This window comes from Megalops cyprinoides, chromosome 13 (genome assembly GCF_013368585.1).
Source record: "Megalops cyprinoides isolate fMegCyp1 chromosome 13, fMegCyp1.pri, whole genome shotgun sequence".
NCBI lineage: Eukaryota > Metazoa > Chordata > Actinopteri > Elopiformes > Megalopidae > Megalops > Megalops cyprinoides.
In genome coordinates, this window is record NC_050595.1 from 26,037,735 (window position 1) to 26,059,366 (window position 21,632).

Sequence of the window (21,632 nt, forward strand, 5' to 3'; positions counted from 1 at the left end):
GGTTACGAATTATATTAGTGCGTTCAGCCACCTATATATCTTATATATAATATTGATTCTCCAAAATCACAAAAGAAAAAAGTAAACATATTTTTATATAAATATGTTTACTTTTAAAAGATGTTGTCCATGTGCTACAGCTATGCACCACAGAGTTATTGGGGGTCCCACTCCACTGGAGTCCACAGGAGACATTGTGCCTAAAAGCCATAGCACACCTTTGACAGACAACGGACACTGGGATATGTGCCTCTCCCCCTCACCCCCTGTCCAATGTCCTCACCTTCGGCCTTCATGTAGTGCACAGAGTAGGCGATGACTTTCTCAGAGTTGTACAGCGGCCGCTCCCAGGCCAGCAGGATGGCACAGCTGGACACGGTCTCCGCACGGATGTTTCTCGGCGCGCTTGGCCGGTCCTCGGACATCACCACGATCAGCCGCGCCATGGACAGCACCGAGCCCTGCTCGTTCTCCGCCAGGCACTGGTAGATGGCATCGTCCTCCGGGATGATCTGGTTGATCACCAGTTTGCTGGGGGATGGGGAGAGAGCAAGCACCCTTCAGCTTTACTACACTGCTAAAACCAATAGACTGCATCTCCACCTCTCTACCTTTATATTCACTCTGACAACTCCACACATACAAGTGCCATCGCCAAATGCCACTAGCTGAATTATTCAGCTCCCTCCAGCTCCACTGCAGGGACTGGCCCACTAATTTCAAACTTTATACATAAACGAAGATGCAATTAAGGTGATGGAGCTGACAAGAGTAATCACTGGGGTTTTTTTTTCCTCTTGTACACTCACAGGAGACTCCACATGTATCAGGTTGCAGTGAGAGGGAGACAAAGAGCACTAAACCCTATAATTTATAAATTAGGTCAATGAGTGCTACAACGAATTCCTTCAAGGAGGATAATCGCAAAGCCGCTCTGAACACAGTGATGCCCGACCACCAGCCAGTACCTGCTGTACATCTTGATGCGGCCATTGGAGTGCACCTTCTCCCCGTTCTTCAGCCATGTGATGTGAGGCAGGGGGACGCCCTCGGCCTGACAGACGAAGCGTGCTGTCCCCGCCCGAGGACGCGTCAGGCTCTCGGGCCACTCCACCAGGGACGGCGGAGCTGGGGGGAGAGAGGGAGACAAACTCATCCACAGCTACAACTTTATTTACCGCTGTTGTCATTTCAGTGCATTTGCATACAACTTGTTTTCCATCTCTTCGCTGAGAGAACAGGAAATCAGGTTGCAAGTGGTGAAGGATCCGAGGTTTACCTAGCACGGTGAGGTTTGCGGTGGCGACGGTGAAGTTGCGTGTGCCGGGCGTGGTGGCCCTGCACACGTACACCCCCGCGTGCTGCAGCTTCACGTCCGAGATCATCAGGTTCCCGTTGCCCAGCACCCGCGTGTTGAAGACATCGATGGACTTCTGGTCAGCCCGGCTCCAGGAGATGAGGGGCTTGGGGTTGCCGGTGGCGACGCACTCCAGGATGGCACTTTGGTGCAGGGAGGCGGTGATGTTCTGTGGCCCGGCGATGATGCGCGGTCTCTGCAGAGGCCTGGGCCCCGGGGCTACGGAGGAAACCTCCATTTTAATACGCAATCTCTCTGCACTGTACCCATAAATCATACCCACTCTGTCACCTTACTATCTCACCAAGTCTTCTATGCTTTACCTCAGGAAACAGATTTCCTAAAATCTGATTTCTCAAAATCTGATTTTCTCAAATACCGTTCAAAGGAAAGGATGCGTTATATTACTTCCACCTCATATCCGTCCCTCTAACCAACCTGGGTTGACAGTAAGTGTGGCCTCTGTACTCCGCCGGCGGTTGGCGATGTTGGTGGCCACGCAGCGGTAATTCCCGGCATCTCCCTGCTCCACCGCATGGATCTGCAGCACTCCATTGGGCAGCACCGTGATCCTGGGGAAATCAACAGCAAGGACTTATTACAACCTGATATGCCCACGATCAGAGGGTGTGTCTCAGACATATAGGAAAGCTTCTACTCAGCCACAACCACAGAGCAATGAAGAGGTGGAGTATAATCCAATATCATCCAAGCACATTCACAATTCTACCGCCCTTCTCACCCTCCCCCAAGGAATGAATGAACTATGCATGATAATAATGTGTAAATCGGATCAGGCGAGGGGTACCTTTCAGTGGCCAGAGGCAAGGTAACTCGGTTGAACTCCCAGGTGATGATGGGGGGAGGACTGGCAGTGATCCTACAGGTGAACCTCGCCACAGATCCTTCCGTCACCACCACTGATGTGGGCTGGATCACAAAGGGGGAAATACCTGCAGCAAGAGAAGATGAATGGAGTCAGACAATGATGAAACTGAGTTATGCTAACCCCAAAACATAAGAGACTGCAAGAAATTAGTCATCTGTTTATTTTGTTGTTATTTTGTGTTTATGCTAGTGTTTAGTCTCCATACACCACTAGTGCACACAACTAAACAAAGGGAGTAAGAGGAAATGTGTATGGCTAAACCTAATGAGTTCATCAGTTTTTTCAAGGAAAACACAAAAATATAACTATGGTTATTTCAATAGTCTTCTCTCCCAAATTATAAATATGGGTAGATATTCCACAGTCCTCATGCCAGTTCTGCATGAAGGCAAAGAGGACCAGAATAAACCCAAGCTACCACTGTAGTCCAACACCTTCGCAAAGACCATTCAGCTATAGACTAGTCTGTGGTACCCCAAATAAACACAGGAAATACAAGATATGTGAACCTATTTGAAAGCAGAAAATTTGCTCCAAAGTAATGGAAAAAAGAACTGTTGGCAAATTCGCCAAATTTTGCTCAACAGGATAAAACAGAAGGGCAACACAATTTAATTTCTTTGTTTTATCTCTACCAGTGACATAAAATGTGGTTATTTGTTGTTGTGCTGCCTTTTTTTCTAGAATTCTTTGAGGGTGACCTGTATTATGTTGACGTGACAATACTGGATAAACATAAAAAGTAGTCAAAAGAAATATTGAAATATTGACCATACGCCCTTCAAGCAGAGAGAGAGGTGAACACAGTTTTACACAGCTGGCAAGCAGACTCCTGCCTTTTGGCATGACACCGGTAAAGAAGGAATGAATTACCTTGTCATCAGGCAACAAAGTTCTATCCTATTAAAGTCACCTTGGCAGAGCACTGGGAGACAGCCTTTGTCAATTAGGCTAAGAGCACGGCATTAACTGCAGGGAGTACAACGGTCAAAACGAACAGCCAAAAAACACAAATGTGCCAATCTCTGTTTTGATAAGGAGGTTCAAACATGACAGCCTTGATTAGTGACTTTTATTAGCCACTGCTTTGGCAGAGCATTAGCATTACAGCTTATGATACACTGACACTCATGAGATCCCAGGGCAAAATTAAGCTCCCTTTCCCTCTGTCATTCACATACAAGCTAAAGCCTGAAAAAAGCAGGTGCAATAGATTGCTGTCAGTTTCTCCTGGCCAGAGCACAATAAAGCTCCAGAGGAGATGACAGAGCAAAGTCAAGATGCCCTAATCCTATTAGTAAGCTGCTCAACCCAGCTCATCCTAGGGACCAGGAGCTCCAATGCTGCACAGCCAGATGGATCAGACAATGATAAATAACTAATCAATACTCTCTCTCCATTCATGAGCAGCCTGGCTGAGGCCTGCCATATTATGCAGAATGGTCAAGCTCACCCTCTTTGTGCATATCATGGTGACCCATCCACAGACCACAAGGAAACAGATGAACTAAAGAGAGGAAACAATTATGGACTTTATAATACAACACCTCGTGCTGTATTTTCTCAAACCCATTAAAATCCATCAACTGCCACCTTTTAACTGTTATAACCCTAAAATCTGTAAAGTTTAAGATGACATATTTCTTAGTTTATTAATTAATTAATTTTTCTTCTGAAAACAACAATGGATTTGGAGAGGTGACAGTGTGCCTCAGAACAAAACAATACATTGAAGCTTTTTTACAATAGGAGCCAATCCATAGATAGATGAAAAGATTAGGAGCAAACAGATACTAATCTTAACACTAAACACTGATGATGGCAACTACTGTCCTGCTGTTCAGTGTGGGTAAAGGCAGACTCTAACACACATGGCCCACAACCTCCACAACCCACAACCTCCTGCCCCTACATTGCCTTTCAACCTCAGACTTAAGTGATAACATCTTTGACCCTCAGTCTTTAGTCTCTCCCTAAAGGCTAGACATATACCCTTAAGCTGATTAACAAAACAGTGTCCTGTAGCACCCATTGATTGCATTGATTCCTTTTCTGATGAATGAATAAATACAAAAAACAATAACTGTGGTAACGAAATCGGGTATTCATCTTTTTGCAAAATGACTCAGGTTTTGTGCGTTTGTGGCCCACTATTAATCACTTCGAATGGTCTTTGAAGCTGGACTTCCAGAGGACATCAGCTCTGAAAACACAAAGTAATTGTGTCCAGATTCCCGCTGGTATCTAAAAGACGGCACCTCATCAATCACGTTTAAAATCGCTAATATTTCTCTCCCACTTTAAGCACTGACTGTGAGAGGCTGTAAGTGAAAGGTGATACTGTAAGTGAGTGCCGTGACTGAAACGAAATATGGTCAGTGGGAACCAAAAGGGGGATTCGCTGGCTTATCAAAACAGCTGCATGAAAGGGCACATCACATGTGGGCAGCAGCACTGCGAAACTATCCACTCGGTGATAACTTGGAGAGAAAACAGAAGATAGCTTACCCTTTTACCTGCTGTACACTGTAATGAACTGTATGCTCACAAACACTTTATTTAAATCCACAAAAATCATACAGGCTACAAAGAGGATTTAAGTGTAGGATTTTTGAGTGCAGACGTATAATGTTTGGCAGGTGGTAATGTTCTGCCTTATTTTGTGCTCCCTAGTGAACACCCAAGTCTGTGCTTAAGGGTACACATTGCTGACACAGAGTAGTATCTTCCAAGGTGTTTGGCATACACATATGCACGCACACGCACACACGCACACACACACACACGCGCGCACACACACACACACACACACACACGTCCATACACACATAAACTCTGCAGGCACACTAATAAGTTACATTTCTGGGATGCTGGCCTTCGATCGGTGGCTTAATCCAGGCTGAGCTCTATGAATCAGCCGGTGGTTTGCTCACAGGGTCCCTGCCCCGAGCGTGCGGCCCAGCGGGAGGCTGCCCCGTGCGTTGGGTTTCCCCACGCCGCGCTGGCCGCTGTGAAACAGAACCCCAGAAGAATCAGGCGCGCCGCGGCTCTCGCTCAGGATCCCCGCTGGCGACCCCGCTGTTCGCTCATGAAATATCTCTTCCCCTCTCTGCCCCAACCTGCCATCCGCATGTGCCTCCCTGTCACCACCACCCTCTCTCAGTTAGTTTAACCGAAATGGAAGTGCTCCCCTCTGACGTGTCCACTCTGGGCCTGTTTTAAGCAACTGAGGGAAGTGGCCTTTGCTTGTGGTACAACACCTTCTGTTCACTTATGCACACAGAAATACCTCACCAAAACAAAAAGGTAACCCCTCTCCCCCCCATCATAGTACATATAAAACATTTTCATCCATACACTGTCACCTACAGACACACACCAGTGAAACTGAAAAAGCCACTGAGGTCACCCACCTCCCTGCTGGTCCTTGTCTGTCCTAAAAGGCTTCAGGTCAATGATTTGTTAAGAGAAATCAATGTAAATGTTACTTCTGGCTCAGTTCTCAATGTAAATCACATTTTGGGGGGTCCGAGATAACAAAACAATCTCTAAAAAAAGGTCTGAGGCTTGATAACATCCACTTAACCATCACATACAAATCACTACTGGCACCACTGGGGCCCAATACAAGCTGTCAAGGTTGTACAACCTGGAGGAAATCTACAGCCACTAAAGTAGAAAAAAGAGCACATCTGTCAAACAAACCAGTGACCCACTGAGGGAGCCATATCTAAATGAAAACATGAGAGACTTGGCAAAAACTGCAAGTGAAAAATGTGTGCCTGCCGGTGAATAAAGAGTCAGTTAACTACATCTGTTGCCTGTTCTGCTCTGCTGACAGGAAGTCTTCGCGCAGTGTCTCCTCAAACCCTTCCCGATAAAGGTCGTCCTTATTGCCGGAGCAGTGCCTGGAAGGTCTCGACAGAAAGCCTCTCTTCTGAGTCCCCCTCCACCCCCACGGTCAATTGTATCGCCCAGCCTCAGCACGAGAATGCAATCTGCGCTCAAATGTTTGCTTTCTGAAGTTGTCCGGGAAATGCTATCAGGGGAAACAGCCACTGCCATTGGCTGAGAAAGACAGTGAAGCAAACACAAGGAGACGGAGACTTGTCAGGGAGGGGAAAAAAGGGACTCAAATTAAGAAAACATGCAGCAGAGCTCACTGAAGATTACAAAGGGCTCCGATTCTTACTGAAGCAAATCCTTACTAGGCGCAAGGTTATCATGACTGATTGTTCAGCTGTTGCTTCTGACATCAAAGCATAAAAAAAACATTTTCAGAATGAGGTTCTGAAAATGGATTATGTACAGATAACTGTAGACTCAGTATGCTCTGAATAATGGTTCAGAATTCAGCTCTATCGCATAGGCTACACAGAACATAACATCAAAGAAATGTGTTCTATCGGTGGTTTACTTTTGAAACACAACATATTCTGTAACCCATAATAGGCTACAGTTCAAGGGTTCATCACGGTGTTGCCATTTGGATTATCTTAACACAAACCACATTTGACCGATGAACAAGGGGGCTGCATTACAAATAACTTAACAAACATTGCAAAAGACCCCTAGGCACGAGGCACAAGCATGGGGTTATTCCTCACTGCTTAGGTCAGAGCCATATGTTTAAAGGAAGCTTTTAAATGCAGTAATGACTTAAAAGGCTGAGGTGGCATGACGACCAAAAAAAAAAAAAAAACGCAGAAGCATTTGGTTGGACATAGCAGCCATTTATTAACCACCTTATCAAGGGCTACTGCCTTGGTGTGTGCGTGGCATGTCCAACTGAACCTGCTCTCCTTTACAATGTCTTCACTTTTTAAGGATAACTTCCTATCAGCCATTTTGATTTGGCCATTGCTAAGTTTAATCAGGCACAGAAGTACAATGCACAGAGCAACTCCTTCCAGTCAAATTCAGAGGGAATTCTGCCTTAATCTCCCTAACTATGATAAACAGTCACCTAAGTCCCACGTTGCCAGGTGATGGGGGGAAACCCCTGACATGGCTGAGCTTTCAGTGAATCATTACCGGCTCACGGCGCCCTGACAGCCTGCCTGGGTCTTTTTTAGGCAGCGGGTGTGTGGAATTTTCTCTGCTCTCTGTGCAGCTGACACTGTGACATTACTGTGACATTTCAGGCAGAAGGGTTTCCTGCCGAGGGCCCGTTTCGGCCGCCAAAGGGGTGACACACTCGCGAGTGTCACTGTCAAGATGAGCCTGCTCCATGAGACATGCTCTCCTGTCCAAGACTGCCTCTCATTTGCCACGGAAGGCGCGTTTTCAAAATCGCTGTCCAGAAATCAGTTCCATTCCTTTCGCCATGTTCCCACGTGCAACTATCCTCCTGTTACTTCTGCCTGTCCATCTGATGGGCATGCAGTAATTATCTGGAATGTTAATGGCAGTCAGTGGCACACTGTGTCAGAAGGCAGTGGGAGGATTGTCCCACTGTAGAGGTCAGGCTCTTTTTTTATCGGCTCCGTTTGAAGATAATGGTTTGTTTTGATCTGTTGGCTGAGCACACACCGACTTGTCTTCAGCCATTTTTAATTGAATTAGTTCAGGGCTGCTGGGCCACTTGTCCATAAGGAGCTACGCACCCTTCTGCAGTGGGACTTTGATGTGCTAAAGGTGGGTGAGGGGCACGGCAAATAATTACAGAAACCAGAGCAGGTGATCTATGCGCAGACTTGCTGCGGCCTAGGAGCACAGGCCAGCACCTATCAGATTAGACCAGTCTAAGGGCGGCACGGGGGCTGTCCGTCCAGCCTTACTGTCCTAGAGAAAGGCGAAACGTGGAACCTTTAATCAACATCAAAGCGCATTCCTTGCCGTTACACAACATAACCTCCAAGCAGAGCAGGGGCCCCAAGGGACACTGGGTGTGTGAGAGGGGGGGGGGGGGGGGGGGGGGGGGCGCTTCACGAAAAGTTTTAAAAATAAGTCAGCCGATACGGTGTTAGGCAACAGCACGGTCCCCATTGATTACTGAAAGACACCGAAGGCCGGTAGAGAAATCCTCTGCAGCTGGGGGACCCTGCGAGCCGTGCTCTGGTCAAAAGCCCCTCTAAACACGTAATTGACCTCCTCCTCACTTCGGTCAGGCACGGCTGGAGCGCCTAATGCCTTTTAACGAGACCTTAAAGCAGGTGAAGGACGAGGCAAGTTAAAATATACGCGCCTCTAATCGCCCTCGAGATTGCTCCGAGTACAGCACCAGGAATAACACGCATGCAACGAGTTCTGTGTGTCCATCAAAACCGGGAGGCTCCGGTTACACGTGGGTCTGTTTTGTTTTTTTTTCCTTCGGGCAAACATGAGCGTTCTCCACAAAAACCGCATACTGGGCTCTCCAAACATTTGCGCTGCTGTTGTTTTCCCGCAGCGAGAACATCAAGGTGGCAAATTTGAGAGAAGCAATCTGAGAGTGGGCTTTGTCTGCCAGGCCCCAGCTCATTTATAACGAGGAGCAAATGCCTGGGAGGAAAGATTCCCAACACGCACATAAAGGGGGGATCTGGCCATCTGCCCCCTCTACTGCCCTGACCTTTCACCTCTGACCTCCACAAATCCTCGCTAGTGCACAGCTTATCCACAGAGCCCTGGCCGGCCCGGGCTGAGGAGGCGCTGCTTGCCTGCTGGCTCCACGCAAACTGCCAATCAATCGCATTGGGGGGTGGGGCCGAACGGAGGGGATTCTGCCCTCCTACGGCTTGGTATTCTCTCTTTCTCTCTCACTTTCCCTCTTTCTTGCTCACTGTCTCTCTCTCTCATTCCCCCTCCTTTTCTCTCATTGTACGTTAATCGCTGTCATACCATTTACCCATTATCTAACCACATTTTTCAATCAGGTAAAACGGTTTCTATTCTTGCATTGTGGTCAGCTTCTGTCAAATCTCAGCATGGCAGCTGAAACTAAATGTGGTTCCTGCTCTTCCAACACTATCTTAAATCAACAGTTAAACGAAAGAAGAGCCCCTTGTTCCCAGCCAACTCAGTGGTGATTTCCTTATCAGTGACTGATAATTTCTATTAAAAGGTATTGGTCAAGCCCGGCTCTTTGGGGTTAGCTGATATTTCATTGCTTGAAAAAAAATTAAATCCACTGTTGTTAACTCTAGAGCCATAATTGAGTCAACAAACAATGTGTTTACAACAAAAATCTAGAAGGAATTATTAAAGATTTTTGAATACCATCTAAGTTCAACCTGGGACAACTTATGAGAATATCGAAACAAATCTTTTCTAGCTGGCTTTATAGAAATGAACATGAAGAAAAAGAACTGAATTCTAGCCATTCTTCGAGTCTGTGCACTCTCCTCTCACACTGACGTCTGTATAGACCCCATTAAAAGTACTTTACCAGTCTGACTCCCAAAATGAAGAAAAGCTATTTTCTGTCTTAAAGCCGCTCACTGATTTTTTTTCCAATTGTGGTGTAACCGTAGCAGACGGTCTTGCTGAAACCAGCAGCTCAGTAAATGGAGTTGGGGGTGGGGGTTGGGGGGGGGGGGGGGGGGGGGGTCAGCGGCCAGGTCAAATCCAGTCAAAGGTTCCCTTAGAGATGTCAGGAACCATCTCTGTTCCCCATCCACCCCCATCCTAAAGGCAGCCCACCCCCCGCCACTCCGGCCTGCTGTCTTGCCTGGGTTTTTGGGAGATCTTCCATGCTTGACCAACTCCCAGCGGACTAGCATGCAAAAGAAACGTGAGGAGGGGGGGACCCCTTCAGAGTCTTGCATAAGCAGCATCCAGTCACACCGATGTGACACGGCGGGCTGTAATCACCACAGTCCGACGCCGAACAAGGGCTGCTTATCATCTTCCCGAGTCTCCACAACTCCAAGCAGTTCAAAGTGCAAAGCACGCCCCAAGACGGAGGCATGAAGTAGGGGTGTTTTTAGGGATCCAGGCCACCGGTCACATGCTGAAGCTTTGGGGAGGAAATGGTTTGCTCATCAAAAGGGTAGGGAGCCTGCGAGCCTCCAGTTATTCAATAATCACCATTTGTTGACCCATTTTTTCATGACCGCTTATCCAATCACATTACAGAATTAATAAAAATTGACAAACATATTTTATCGTCTCTGAGTGGTGAGTCAATTTTTTTTTTATATGTTTGTGTGTGGGGGGCTGGAGAAATTTAAATCTGAATTTCAAAATTTCTGGCGATGAGATGAGATTTTTTCTTTGTTTTACAGATGCAGGTTGGTTAGTTGGTTTCATTCCAGACAGCATGCGACATAATGCCGGAGAGTAGCAGGGGCGTCTGTTAACAGGACAACAGCTACAGGCCTGGAGGGGGGGGGGGGGGAGCTAATTCACTCCAGGCCCCCCGGTTCCCGGCGGTGTTAAAAAGCAGGAAGTGGCCGAGGAGACACCGCAGTGGCCTTTTCGGTACGCTTCAAGGCCCAGCGCCCTGTGTGGCTTCCTCCCCTGTCCTGATTAAAACAAGGTGGATGAGCCGCCCCGACCGGCCTGGGCTCCGGCTGCTTTGTCCCAGGCAATTTGTAGAAGGATTGGCTGGAAACGGAGACATCTAATCCTGCAAATAGCCCCACTCACAACCTGCTGCTTCCTCCACGCAGGACACACACCCTCAGAGCTCATCCAGTCCTAATCTCCTCTGTGGTCATAAGAAACAGACATATTACAAGCCACGGTGCCTCCCCTGTTTCCTGTGAAAATGTGGCTATGTGAAAGCTCACATACAAATGAACCATCAGAGGCCTTCACCCATCACCCGTGAAAATATTAAAAAGTGAAAAAATGGTCATCTAAACATGACATGTGATGTCATAAGTCATAATTCTGCACATATTGCTGGTGTGAAGATGAAGGAAAAACTGTATCACTCAGAAACCTCTCCACACAGTCGCTTTGTGCCACATGGGCACGAAGAACGCATCATCACCACCGAACAGGGGAGGAAATTAGCAGCAGCTCGTGTTTCAACACCAGGAGCTTGTCAGGTCCCACAGAGCCGCGGGCCCGATCCCGGACGCTTATCGCGTGCAGCGAATGAGGCTGCAGGGGCCCGCGGCCACAGCTGCCCGGGAACCCAGTAATGCACTCCATTCCAGCCTCTCAGGACATCAGACCTGACAGATTACAGGCCTGGAAGTGGCCTATGTACCCTGTGCCCGAAAAGAGGAAGCCAGATATCTCAGAGGCTTTCCCCTCTACACACCCTTCCCCCTCTCCAGGGAGACAAACAGATCTAAATCACACTTTATAACTTTCTTTCAAGCCATTTAACCAACTCTTAAAGTATTTTAAAGTATAATATGTAAAGCTTAACAGGAGTTGTATCTGAGTATGAAGTCAAAGCAAGATGGTACTCTGGACTACAAATAAATCCCTGATTGCAGGTAATTGTAGCTGTGGTAGACTGGAACTCCCTCTGTGCAATTCCTAGAAGCATGTTTAAAATGCATGCTAATGGACGTAGGCAGCACACTTCGGGTAATAATGGCACTCTGTGAAAGAACAAAGGGGTCTCCTACTTCATTCAGAGCACGCAAATAAGTGAAGAAGATTCCAGCACTGCTGGCTGCAGACCGTGGGGCTGCAAAGAGAGGGAAGGGGGGGGCAGGGGTCATTTTGTGACTTCATATGCAAATGCTTATAATTCGCCTCGTGCTGAGATCAAGAGGAAATGGGCGAGGAAACTAGCAATAAATGCAAAACAGCAGCGACTCATCACAGTGCCAGTGCTGTGGAGTCACAGTTAGGCAGCCAGACGTATAACCAGAAGGTTTCACATTCAGAACCCAGGAAGAACATCACTGGCGTATCCTTGAGCAACTTCCTTAATTGAAATCGTCTCCAGCTTTAAAGCTAGATAACATGATATGCAGGCTCTGTGAATTTCCCTGGATAATAAAGGATGTCTGTTGAGCAAAAATGAGAACGTAGGGTCAGAATGTCCTACAGACTCATTTTAGCCCTTTTAATCACAGTTATTGGGGGGATGTGAAAAGTGGAATGGAACGAATAATTCAATGCGCAGTCCGTGCGCACAGAAAGACCTGGCCAAGCTGTCCTATTTATCAGCGTATGCTAAGTTTACAGACTATGCACACTGCCCGGTATTTCTCACTATGCAACAAGAATAGCTCCAGTCAGTCTTCCTCTTGTGACCCTCTCCCCATGTGGTAACAAAAGAAGCCTGACGACAAATCTATTCTGTGCTTTGTTCCCCTGCGTTCAAGAAGCAATTTCAGTGATTTCTGAGAAGGCAAACAGGGCACCTCTCTGAGAGAATAAAATCTAGGACGTATTTTGTTTGGATGTACCAAAGCATTTATAAACCTGTCTTGTGAGGGTCACCTACCTATGTGTGTCTTCAGTCTGTCCAAATACACAGGCTCTCCGGATTTCAAATACATGCTTTTCCTTTTCCTAATTAAGTTACTCAATTTTATCAGTAACAACATACATCCCAACATTTAGATTATTTTTTATATTTGTAAGCACAAGCCAAGCTGTCCTTTAAGCTTCAGCTTAAACTCCAAATCCATCTCCAAAAGATGAGACCCAAACAGCCGCAAACACAAGCTGAGCTTTTATTTTTGACTTAGACGTGAGGCTCTCGCAGTGGGCAGTGAACTCTCCCCCACTCCGGCCCTCTTTTCCTTTAATTAATGACAGGTTCTGAAAAAAGAATGCCTGGCCTGACGGATGACTGAAGGGAAGAATGCAATGCTGAAAAGCTTACACAAATCAATCACCGGACAGCCAGCCGCCTGGCCAGTGCTCCATAAAGCCTGCAGGACCCGTCTGACCATTGGTCTGGCCTCACAAAGCCAGTTCTCCCATGAGCACCCTGGCCTTTTGCCTCAGTGGGGACCCCCCCCCCCCCCCCACTTACTTATTTTAAGTTTCTCGGTTACAGGGTATCATCCCTCCGCTTCTGATGGACATGAGTTTTACAGTTCTCAGTTTTCTGTTTCATACAGAGGGGGGTCTGAGTGGTGCATTAAACCAGATGGGGAAACACACCAATGTGTTCACCCGAAGAGCCCTTCAGAACCACATTGTGCTGGGTGCAATGAAATAGCATTCTTTTCATAAATACATTTATTTGGCAAATACTGGCATATAGTATGTGCCTTGAAGTAATCCTATGAGGAAACTGAGTCGTTGATGTTTTTCTTTACTAAAAGGTGTTTATACACAGTATAGATAAATGTTCTCAAGAACCGAAGATGCACAAAAGGAGTGAAAAACACAGTATCAATGACCTTCTGGAAATCATCAGAGGGCAACCTGAGAGGAAACTGAGGGGACTTGTTCAGCACTAGTGGAGAAAGAGAGAGAAACTCCAACAATGGCGTGGGGCAAATCTAAGGCCCCTGCTCTGTCTCACGATCCACGCTCCTCCAAGCAATCGAAGGAGACCTTTGACCTCTGCCTTTGGAAACCATGGAAACCTTTCATGTCCAAAATAAAAGGAAATAAAATATTCAGGCTCTGTGAGCTTTTTTCTTAGTTTAGCCTCTTTAAACATCCATTTTCAATTCAATATCATGCAGAATCTGGCTTTCCTTCATCATGCTGTCGAGGGTACACTCCTGTACTTACACAAACAAACACCAAAGTGATGGTCACTCTAAATAAGCAAAACATAAAGCAAATAAATCTTTTCTTTCAGTGTCAAACAATTTGCAAAAACACTATTTTAGACTGAGAAATAATAAAATAATAATAACAAAATAAAAACACGGCCATGTATTATTTCCAGTAACATATGGGACTAAGGTAGAACTTCAATATGTGAGTTTCGTGACCTCAGTACACCAGGGTATGCATGCAAATGCTCAAAACATTGCCCAAGAGGCAGCCATATACTAGGATTCCATGAGCCTGAAACTCTATCCAGCTGGAATCCAAATTAGGCAGGCATTCCATTTCTTGGATTGTCTTTTAGGCCTAATGAAAGTTTAAGCCTCTTGTCCCCAGCCCGGGTTGTCACGGAACACATCTAATGAGCAAAAAAAGAAAAAAAAGAAAGATATATTCTCTGGGCTGGCTTGGTAAACTCCAGGCGATTCCTTTTTAAAGGTCAGCTCTGGCAGGGTTTCTCCCTAAGGCGGCCGTTCCACTTATTATAACCGTTATGGCAATCACAGCCCTCTCCCTCTCTCACACACAGACTCTCAGACAGCGTGGAATAACTTGCCCAGTCCTTTCAACTTTGCATTTTATTTAATCTGAGCCAGTCAGGATCACCAGGGTGTTAGGAAAACCCCCAAAGGCCTTCTACTAGCAAACTCTCAAACTTCACACATGGCCATGGGCATATTCAACATATAAATATATAGGAAATGTGTATGCTTATTAATACGTATTTAAGCTGATCTTTTAAATAGATCTTTTACTAGAATTCTCACACATAAGCAGAGCAGAGCGCTCCATCAAAAGGTGCTGACCCTGGTCAGTGAGTATGTGTGTGTGAGTGCACATGCCTAAATGAGTGTATGTGCCTAGCTGCATGAAAAGGGCAACTCTGAATTAGAACCTCTGGAAACACATATTAAGAGGCTTGCAGGAGCCCAGACCATGCAGTCGGCATCCCATAGAGGACTGCACTAATCCAGCCCTGCTCAGGGCGCTGCCATAATCTCATTCAGTCCCTGGACTCTCAGGGTATTGTTCATCCAGGCCTGGCCCAGCCCATCTTTTCACCCCCGGGCCAGCCTCTATTACAGGCCACAGAGTGCCCTGTTTCCTGCTTGTAATAGCTGTTTTCATTTAACCCCTCTGGCCAATTGCACAGATTTTATTTTGCTTTAGAATACAGACAGTATCATACATTAGAGTCCTAGTCACTGCAAGCGATTATCATTCCCTTTCTTAGGTCAGGTTTCAGTACTCATGTTGTTCATTTGCGTTTGAACTGAGAGGATTCCATTAATTCTGCCTATTGCCAGAGGGTACAACAACCAAGCTGCGAAAATGTAGAGGACAACAAAATGTTAATATTTTCTAGAAAGTCTGGAGAAAGGAATGGTTGAAATCATTAAAAATTTTCCTTTCTCAACGTTTCAGTCAGAAAGAATATCATGGCTTGGCCGATCTGAGGAATATCTCCCAGGGCCAGAGGTGAGAGAGATTCGAGGTTTAGGGCACAAAAGGCCTCCACATGCTGGCCCATCAATCTTCCCAGTGAAGGACGCAGGACATGAAAAGGGTCCTGTGACGACGTCACACTTGCTCTAAAATGTTCTCACACCGTGCAGTAGAGGGTTTTTTTCCCCAATGCAAACACAAGGCCAACAAAAGAAGGTGAACGGAAATGCATTTTCATAACCTGAAACCATAAAGCACAACAGCTACTGTAAGTTACGTTGACTAGGAAAACCACTCTGCCGCTGACACAAAGGTCCCCTTTAACCTCCAAAAAAGAGGAACAACAAAACCAAACGCAAACACAGGCAGGACCATGCTCTCCACAGCAGCTTTGAAGACTCATGCGCATGCTTATTGTGTTTAGCCACCACTGCTGCATTCGGTGCTCGACTTTTCCATTTAAAATAAAATAAAACAAAACTAAAGCAAAACTCTGAGGGCACTTTTGTCATGACCATAATTGCCCTTCCACTGGTGAATAGGCACAGCTGTCCTGTCCACTGATCCCTGGACAAACAAGTGCCCCAGAAAGAAATCCTTTTCTTTGGGAGGACAGTTAGGGGCAAGGGGGACAAAAGGGGCCAGAGTGAAAAGCTTTTCATTAATTCCTCAGAGTAGCGGGACAGAAAACAATGGCAGGGAGAGTGCTGGCCTCTGCTTCAGTGGCCAGCCATGCAATAAAGTCCAGCAATTCAGAAACACATGGGACAGAGGTGAGAGAAAGCTGCTGTCCACACCAGTCCCAACTCTGGAGCAGTTATAAAATTTGTGTGTGTGTTTCTGTATGTGTGTGCCTGAGTGTGTGTGTGTGTCTGTATGTGTGTGCCTGAGTGTCTATGTGTGCTTGTGTGTGCGTGTGTGTGTATGTGTGCACACGCGCGTGTGTGTGCACATGTGAGTGTGAGAGAGAGAGTGAGAGTGTGTGTGTGTGTGTGCACATGTGTGTGTGTCTGTGTGGAGGGGGGGCTGGTTTCTAGAAAACCCTGCTACCACCTTTGTTTTCTTCCACAGTGCATTTCTCAGGTACCTGCCAATTTTATGAGCTTCCACATAGACCGTCCATCAGGGCTAAGTGTCCCTTTAAAACAAGCCTGTAAACTCCACTAGCCGCTTTTATCACCTCTTAAGTTCATAACATAAAACAGCACACCCCTTCAATTAATAAAACTGCACACACACAGCGTCCTATAAAAATCATTTCATGTACAATGCCATGCTGAAGCTAAGACGCTAAAATGCACAGCTTAACCTTCTGTGTCTGTTCCTGTCGCTTAAAGACATTTGCCATTTTTCCCTGCTTCTCACTTCCTGCAACCTAACGTAGGGCTCATTAACTCTGAGTTTTACTGCCACTGCATTTACACGGTTATGTGGTATCCACTATAGAAACCATTGTTGTCATATTAGACTAAATTGCTCCTAAAGCCATTTCAAAGAGTGCAAGCAAAGCAAAATTCGAAGCAAAAAAGACCATTCAGTTAGCATCTTTTACAGGGAGAAACAAAGAATTTACCAAGCTCACTTGTTTACTTTAGAGCCCTTTAAAGAATCTCAGCTCGGAGAACTCAGCAAGGACAGACACATTCTTGTCTCTCAACATCTCCGTGTCGGTGCATAGTCCAGATCGGATCAGATAAGAAACATTTCAGGAACAGCAACATCGCCCTCAAAAACACTTAAAACTTTACTAATACTGGTAACAGTTACATTGCAAATAACTGCACCTCGCAGACCATTTTAATGGATGTGGGGGGGTTTACTGAGGGGGTCCTGTGTCTATGATGACTTCAGAGAAGTTTTTTTTTGTGTTGTAGGAAATCTACAAACACAGGGCAGGTCTTCATTCACCATCAAAAGAGACAACTCCTGTCCACACATGGCGTTTGAGAAAACAAAATGGTAGAGGTCAGGCAATTGTGCTGGTCAGGTTTTTTTTTTTTTTGTTTCTCCTCAGTGACCATCCCGACTCCAGCCTGGCTGAGTTTTGACCAATGGAGCGGAGCACCACTGACACCCTTCCAGGGAATCAAATTTCCATGTCTCAAGGAAAGGAAATAAACAACCAGCTTTCAATGAGCTGAATGCTGTGAAGAAAAGCAATTAATGGGCCTTTGTCTTTGCACTTTAAATGAGATGTGAATAGATTTCATATCCACAACCTGATATTATCAAGGGAAAAAAGTCTCTAACTCCTTATTTATTAGGTCAAAAGAACCATCACTAAATGTAAGAGCTTTTTCCTGTGTGAAAGCTTGTGGTAAAGGTAAAATGTATTTTAGCACAATCCATTGGAATGTTTTATTTAAGTCTACCTTGAATTGTGATATAGAGATACAGGACTTTGAACAGTCAGTCGCATACCATATGAGCTGTCACAACAATCATTTATATTTGTGGAACTGCTTTAAAACTAGGCATGCCATCAATGCAGGTTACCATAACCTCTTGGGCCCAAAGGAACCGTTTATTTATCTAAGCAAGCTTCAGGTCAGACGAACCATAATTAAATGGAGGATGCTTTTCCATGACGAAAGCTTGCAGTTAAAGTAACATTTATATCGTTTGAGCCAAATTTGTCTGATGAATCTGATGACACCGCCTGAGAGTACAGAGGGCACAGAGGATGCCCACTTTCCAGAACGTGTTCTGTGTCAAAGCTCAGGCTTCCCATTTGAAAGAGAATGCAAGCATGAGAGAACGCATGCAGACAGGCAAACTGTTTTGTTCACAGTAGCACAACAAACAGTAAGGCCAGAGGGGTGATGACACAGAGGAAGAGGGTCCCCAAAGACCAGCTCTGACAAAACCGTACTGCCCCTTTAAAAGGACAGGCCTGCTCACATATACGCCACCGAAAAAAATGCATTCCAAAAGAACAATTCCAGGCGATCACGTATTTTGTGAACCAATGACATGAAAGCCTTGGCCACTGAATGGGAGGGGGGGGTCATCTACTCTTTAGCACTGGGGTAACCCGCATCCTGGACAGCTCCTAACCTTTTAAACCTGCGGCTCCCTCATTTGCACATGAATGGATATATTTTCCACCAGAGAGTAACTTCGGCGTTTCAGGCCGCTAACTTCGGAGGCTTTATCCCGTCCTCCCCCTCCCCTGCCGCCTCTTCAGCTATTAGATGGATTAGAGAATTAGGATTCCCAAAATGCAACATTGGGCATTACACTTTTGAAGAAAGAGGATAATCCATCGTGCCCCAAGATTAGTGCCTGCAAACTAAAAAGAGGGTGATAGCACCCTGCTGGCTTCTTTTCCCTTCTTTTAGAGCTCAGAATACCAGTTATATGCCTGCCAGTGCACCAAATCTTCATCTGTCTCTTTTTTTGCAGGGACTGGGGGCCACTGTGTGGATTGTGTTACAGTTCTGAACTTGTCAAAAATACCTGTAATTAGAACTGTGCTCTAGTGTAGCCTGATTTTTTAGGAGAAAAAGGACATTTAGGCACAGAGACGTCATGTCCTGCGCATGTATTTCTATGTGAAAGGGAACATAACTGTTCACTGAAGATGAAGAACAAAACTATAATCATTTCAGCTGCTTGTATCATGCAAACAGCTGCACTAATGCAAAGTACTGCAGTTCTCCTAATGGAGGACATCTGTTTGGATGACTGCAGTCGATTCCTTACGCTCAGCTTGAATGCACAGTGAGGTGAACTGGGTGAAGATTCTTGTCAAAAACATCTATCTTCACAGGTGTGTTGAGCAGGCCACAGCCCCCAAGCACATAGCGCCATCCAATGGGAGTGCTGTTTGCTCCATCCACTGGTTGCTGATTGGCTAGCCACACCGCAGCACCTCCCCAGCTGTGCCCACCTTCCTGTGGGCGCCACTCAGCAACGCTCCAAGGTGATACTTACTTGCGATAGTCAGACGCGCTTTCTGGCTCAAGATGGCCCCGTACTTGTTCTGAGCGAGACACTGGTAAAAGCCTTCGTCCGATTTGTCTCCTTTCCTGCTCTCCACCTCAGAGATATACAGGGATCCGTTGGAGAGGAGGTAGACCCTCTCGCTCTCCGAGAGCATAACCCCGTTCTTCAGCCACCTGACGGCGATGGGCGCTTCCCCGTGCGCTTGACAGTCCAAAATAACAGGGTCCTTCCGCATTACGGTCACGTCATGGGGCTCCTTGATGAAAAACAGCTCGCTAAAACACAGCACACCTGCGAGGGAGAGAGGAGGACAGCGAGTTAGCGACAGGGGGAAGGGGAGAGAGGGAGGAGGGAGGAGAGGCGTGCATTTGCGTCGTCCTCCTGGCCTCAGCTTCCCTCTGTTGATCAGGTTTTTATGGCGTTTCAGCATTGGAGGCCAGGCTAACCCCTCCAGGTTGGAGCCCTGCCAGCAGCAGGTCTTCCTGCACTCCGATACTGTAATCATATTTGAGTCTCCAGATTCCTTTCTGCACCAATTTAATCCAATTACTCATGGCTCATAAAGTTACTGGCTGTGAAGTATCTGATGCCAGGGCCCCCCATTCATTCAAAAGTGTTTTATTGTACTCCCGGCATGAAATTGAAAAAGTTGCTTCCATTTCAATGCATGGACACCACAGACTAAAAGAAAACAATCCACTCTGGAAATAAAAGTCTGTATGTGTTTAAAAGTGTGGAAAAGAATACAATGGCCCAGCTAAGAGACCACTGGGTTGTCATTCCAAAAATACTTTAAAACCATGATTTTACTACTTCCAAACAAGGTGAGGACAGTCAATTTGTGAGTTTTAAATGTCTGTTCAGTCTTGAGTCGAGCAGCGTCATAAAAATGTTTTAAGAACAAGGTAGCCTACATACATGCAACAGCCAGATTTACACGGACTGTAAAATTGTGCAGCATAGCCTATGCATGTAAGAATGGGTTCGAGTGAATTACACATTTTTTATCTCAGTAAAGTTATACATCAGTTAATCACACTTAAAACAGCAGTGAAATTTCGTGGACCTCGCTGGATCTCGCCCGATCAGAGTAACTTCAAATGTCGCTTTGAAACATGCTGAGAAGATTAGGCGTTCAACACGTCCATTACACACGCATTAACGTTTGTCTTTGACATGCAAATCTCTGATTAACATCATAGCAAACGTACCACCGCCGGTATAGCTACTGTGTATCCGTGATTTTATGGGGTGTTTACGTGTGTAATAGTACACTGTCAAGACCACCAGTTTTCCCTGTTTATTAGACGTTGATTTTTCACTGCACAACAAATAAACGAAAGGGTGAATTTATCGCTGGCCATTACTAGTAAACCCCAGGTACTGTCAATCGCTTTAGTTTCGTCCGTAAATCCAACGATGAGTGAAGTCCTCTCAGAAGGATTATATTCCCTTAGGGTTCGTTTTACAAATGAACAGGCTTGAAGCTACGAACATATAACACAGCGATCTGTCTAAATAATCGATACATTTTAATTAAAAAGTAGAGACATTCGTCTTTTAAAAATATTAGGCTACTGTTTTGACTAAGATAACAGTGTTGATGAAATAATTTAAATAGTCATAAAACTTCTGCAACACTTGCAAAAGTGGGCAAAATATATTCTTTGTAGGATTTTGTTTCATTAATTGTATCGGAAAATATGTAATAATTAAGTTATTCAGTATTTCTTGAATGACCCCCCGCGCTCAACATGCGAGTGAACATCATCTGCATAAATGCTAATTAATGTTTTACTCCACTCCGCAAACGTTCAACTCGAGTCGAATGAACACAGTTAAAGGTAAAGTAAATACATGTGTTGGAAACAAATAACGCTGCCACTCGTTTTATTGTAATTGTCTGATAAACCGTCAGGGAATTAATGTGATCAGAGGTTTTCGCGGTTAGCTAAGGGTTAGATACTACCGCCTCTCGAAACGCAACATTTACTAGTCCACGTGTAAAGTAATGTTGCCACCAGTGCAATGTTGTGAGGTGCTGATACAATGTTTACAATTTTCCGTAGCACACAATCGGAGCCTAAGTCTGTGACTCCAGACAGAAAACATGATACAACTTCTCAATTAAATTATTCAAGACAACGCGGGGCAGATCGGACAATAGATGTCCCGAGCAGTGGTCAATGCGGCCATTACACTGCCCTATAGGACACTGGCCAACGAAACGTGTCCACTCGTACATTTTTAAGCCATTCTACCTATAACCTACTTGACTTGAAAAGTTTCCCAGCTTGATTTGTTATTTGCAACTGATACTTGAATTAAAGTCATATTTACGTGTGAGTAAGAGATCGT

The 21,632-nt window shown here is 45.6% G+C and overlaps 1 protein-coding gene across 1 annotated transcript in view; it reads right to left on the reverse strand.

The window, feature by feature from the left end:
• Positions 1–21,632, reverse strand: part of prtga (protogenin homolog a (Gallus gallus)) — a 45,443-nt gene that overhangs the window by 23,629 nt on the left and 182 nt on the right. Inside the window, exons 2-7 of the mRNA XM_036544332.1 lie at positions 19,263–19,565; positions 2,166–2,310; positions 1,796–1,929; positions 1,280–1,576; positions 969–1,128; positions 284–531 (exon numbers count right to left, since the gene is read on the reverse strand). Coding sequence (XP_036400225.1) covers positions 284–531; positions 969–1,128; positions 1,280–1,576; positions 1,796–1,929; positions 2,166–2,310; positions 19,263–19,565 — 1,287 coding nt within the window. The remainder of the gene's footprint in view (positions 1–283; positions 532–968; positions 1,129–1,279; positions 1,577–1,795; positions 1,930–2,165; positions 2,311–19,262; positions 19,566–21,632) is intronic.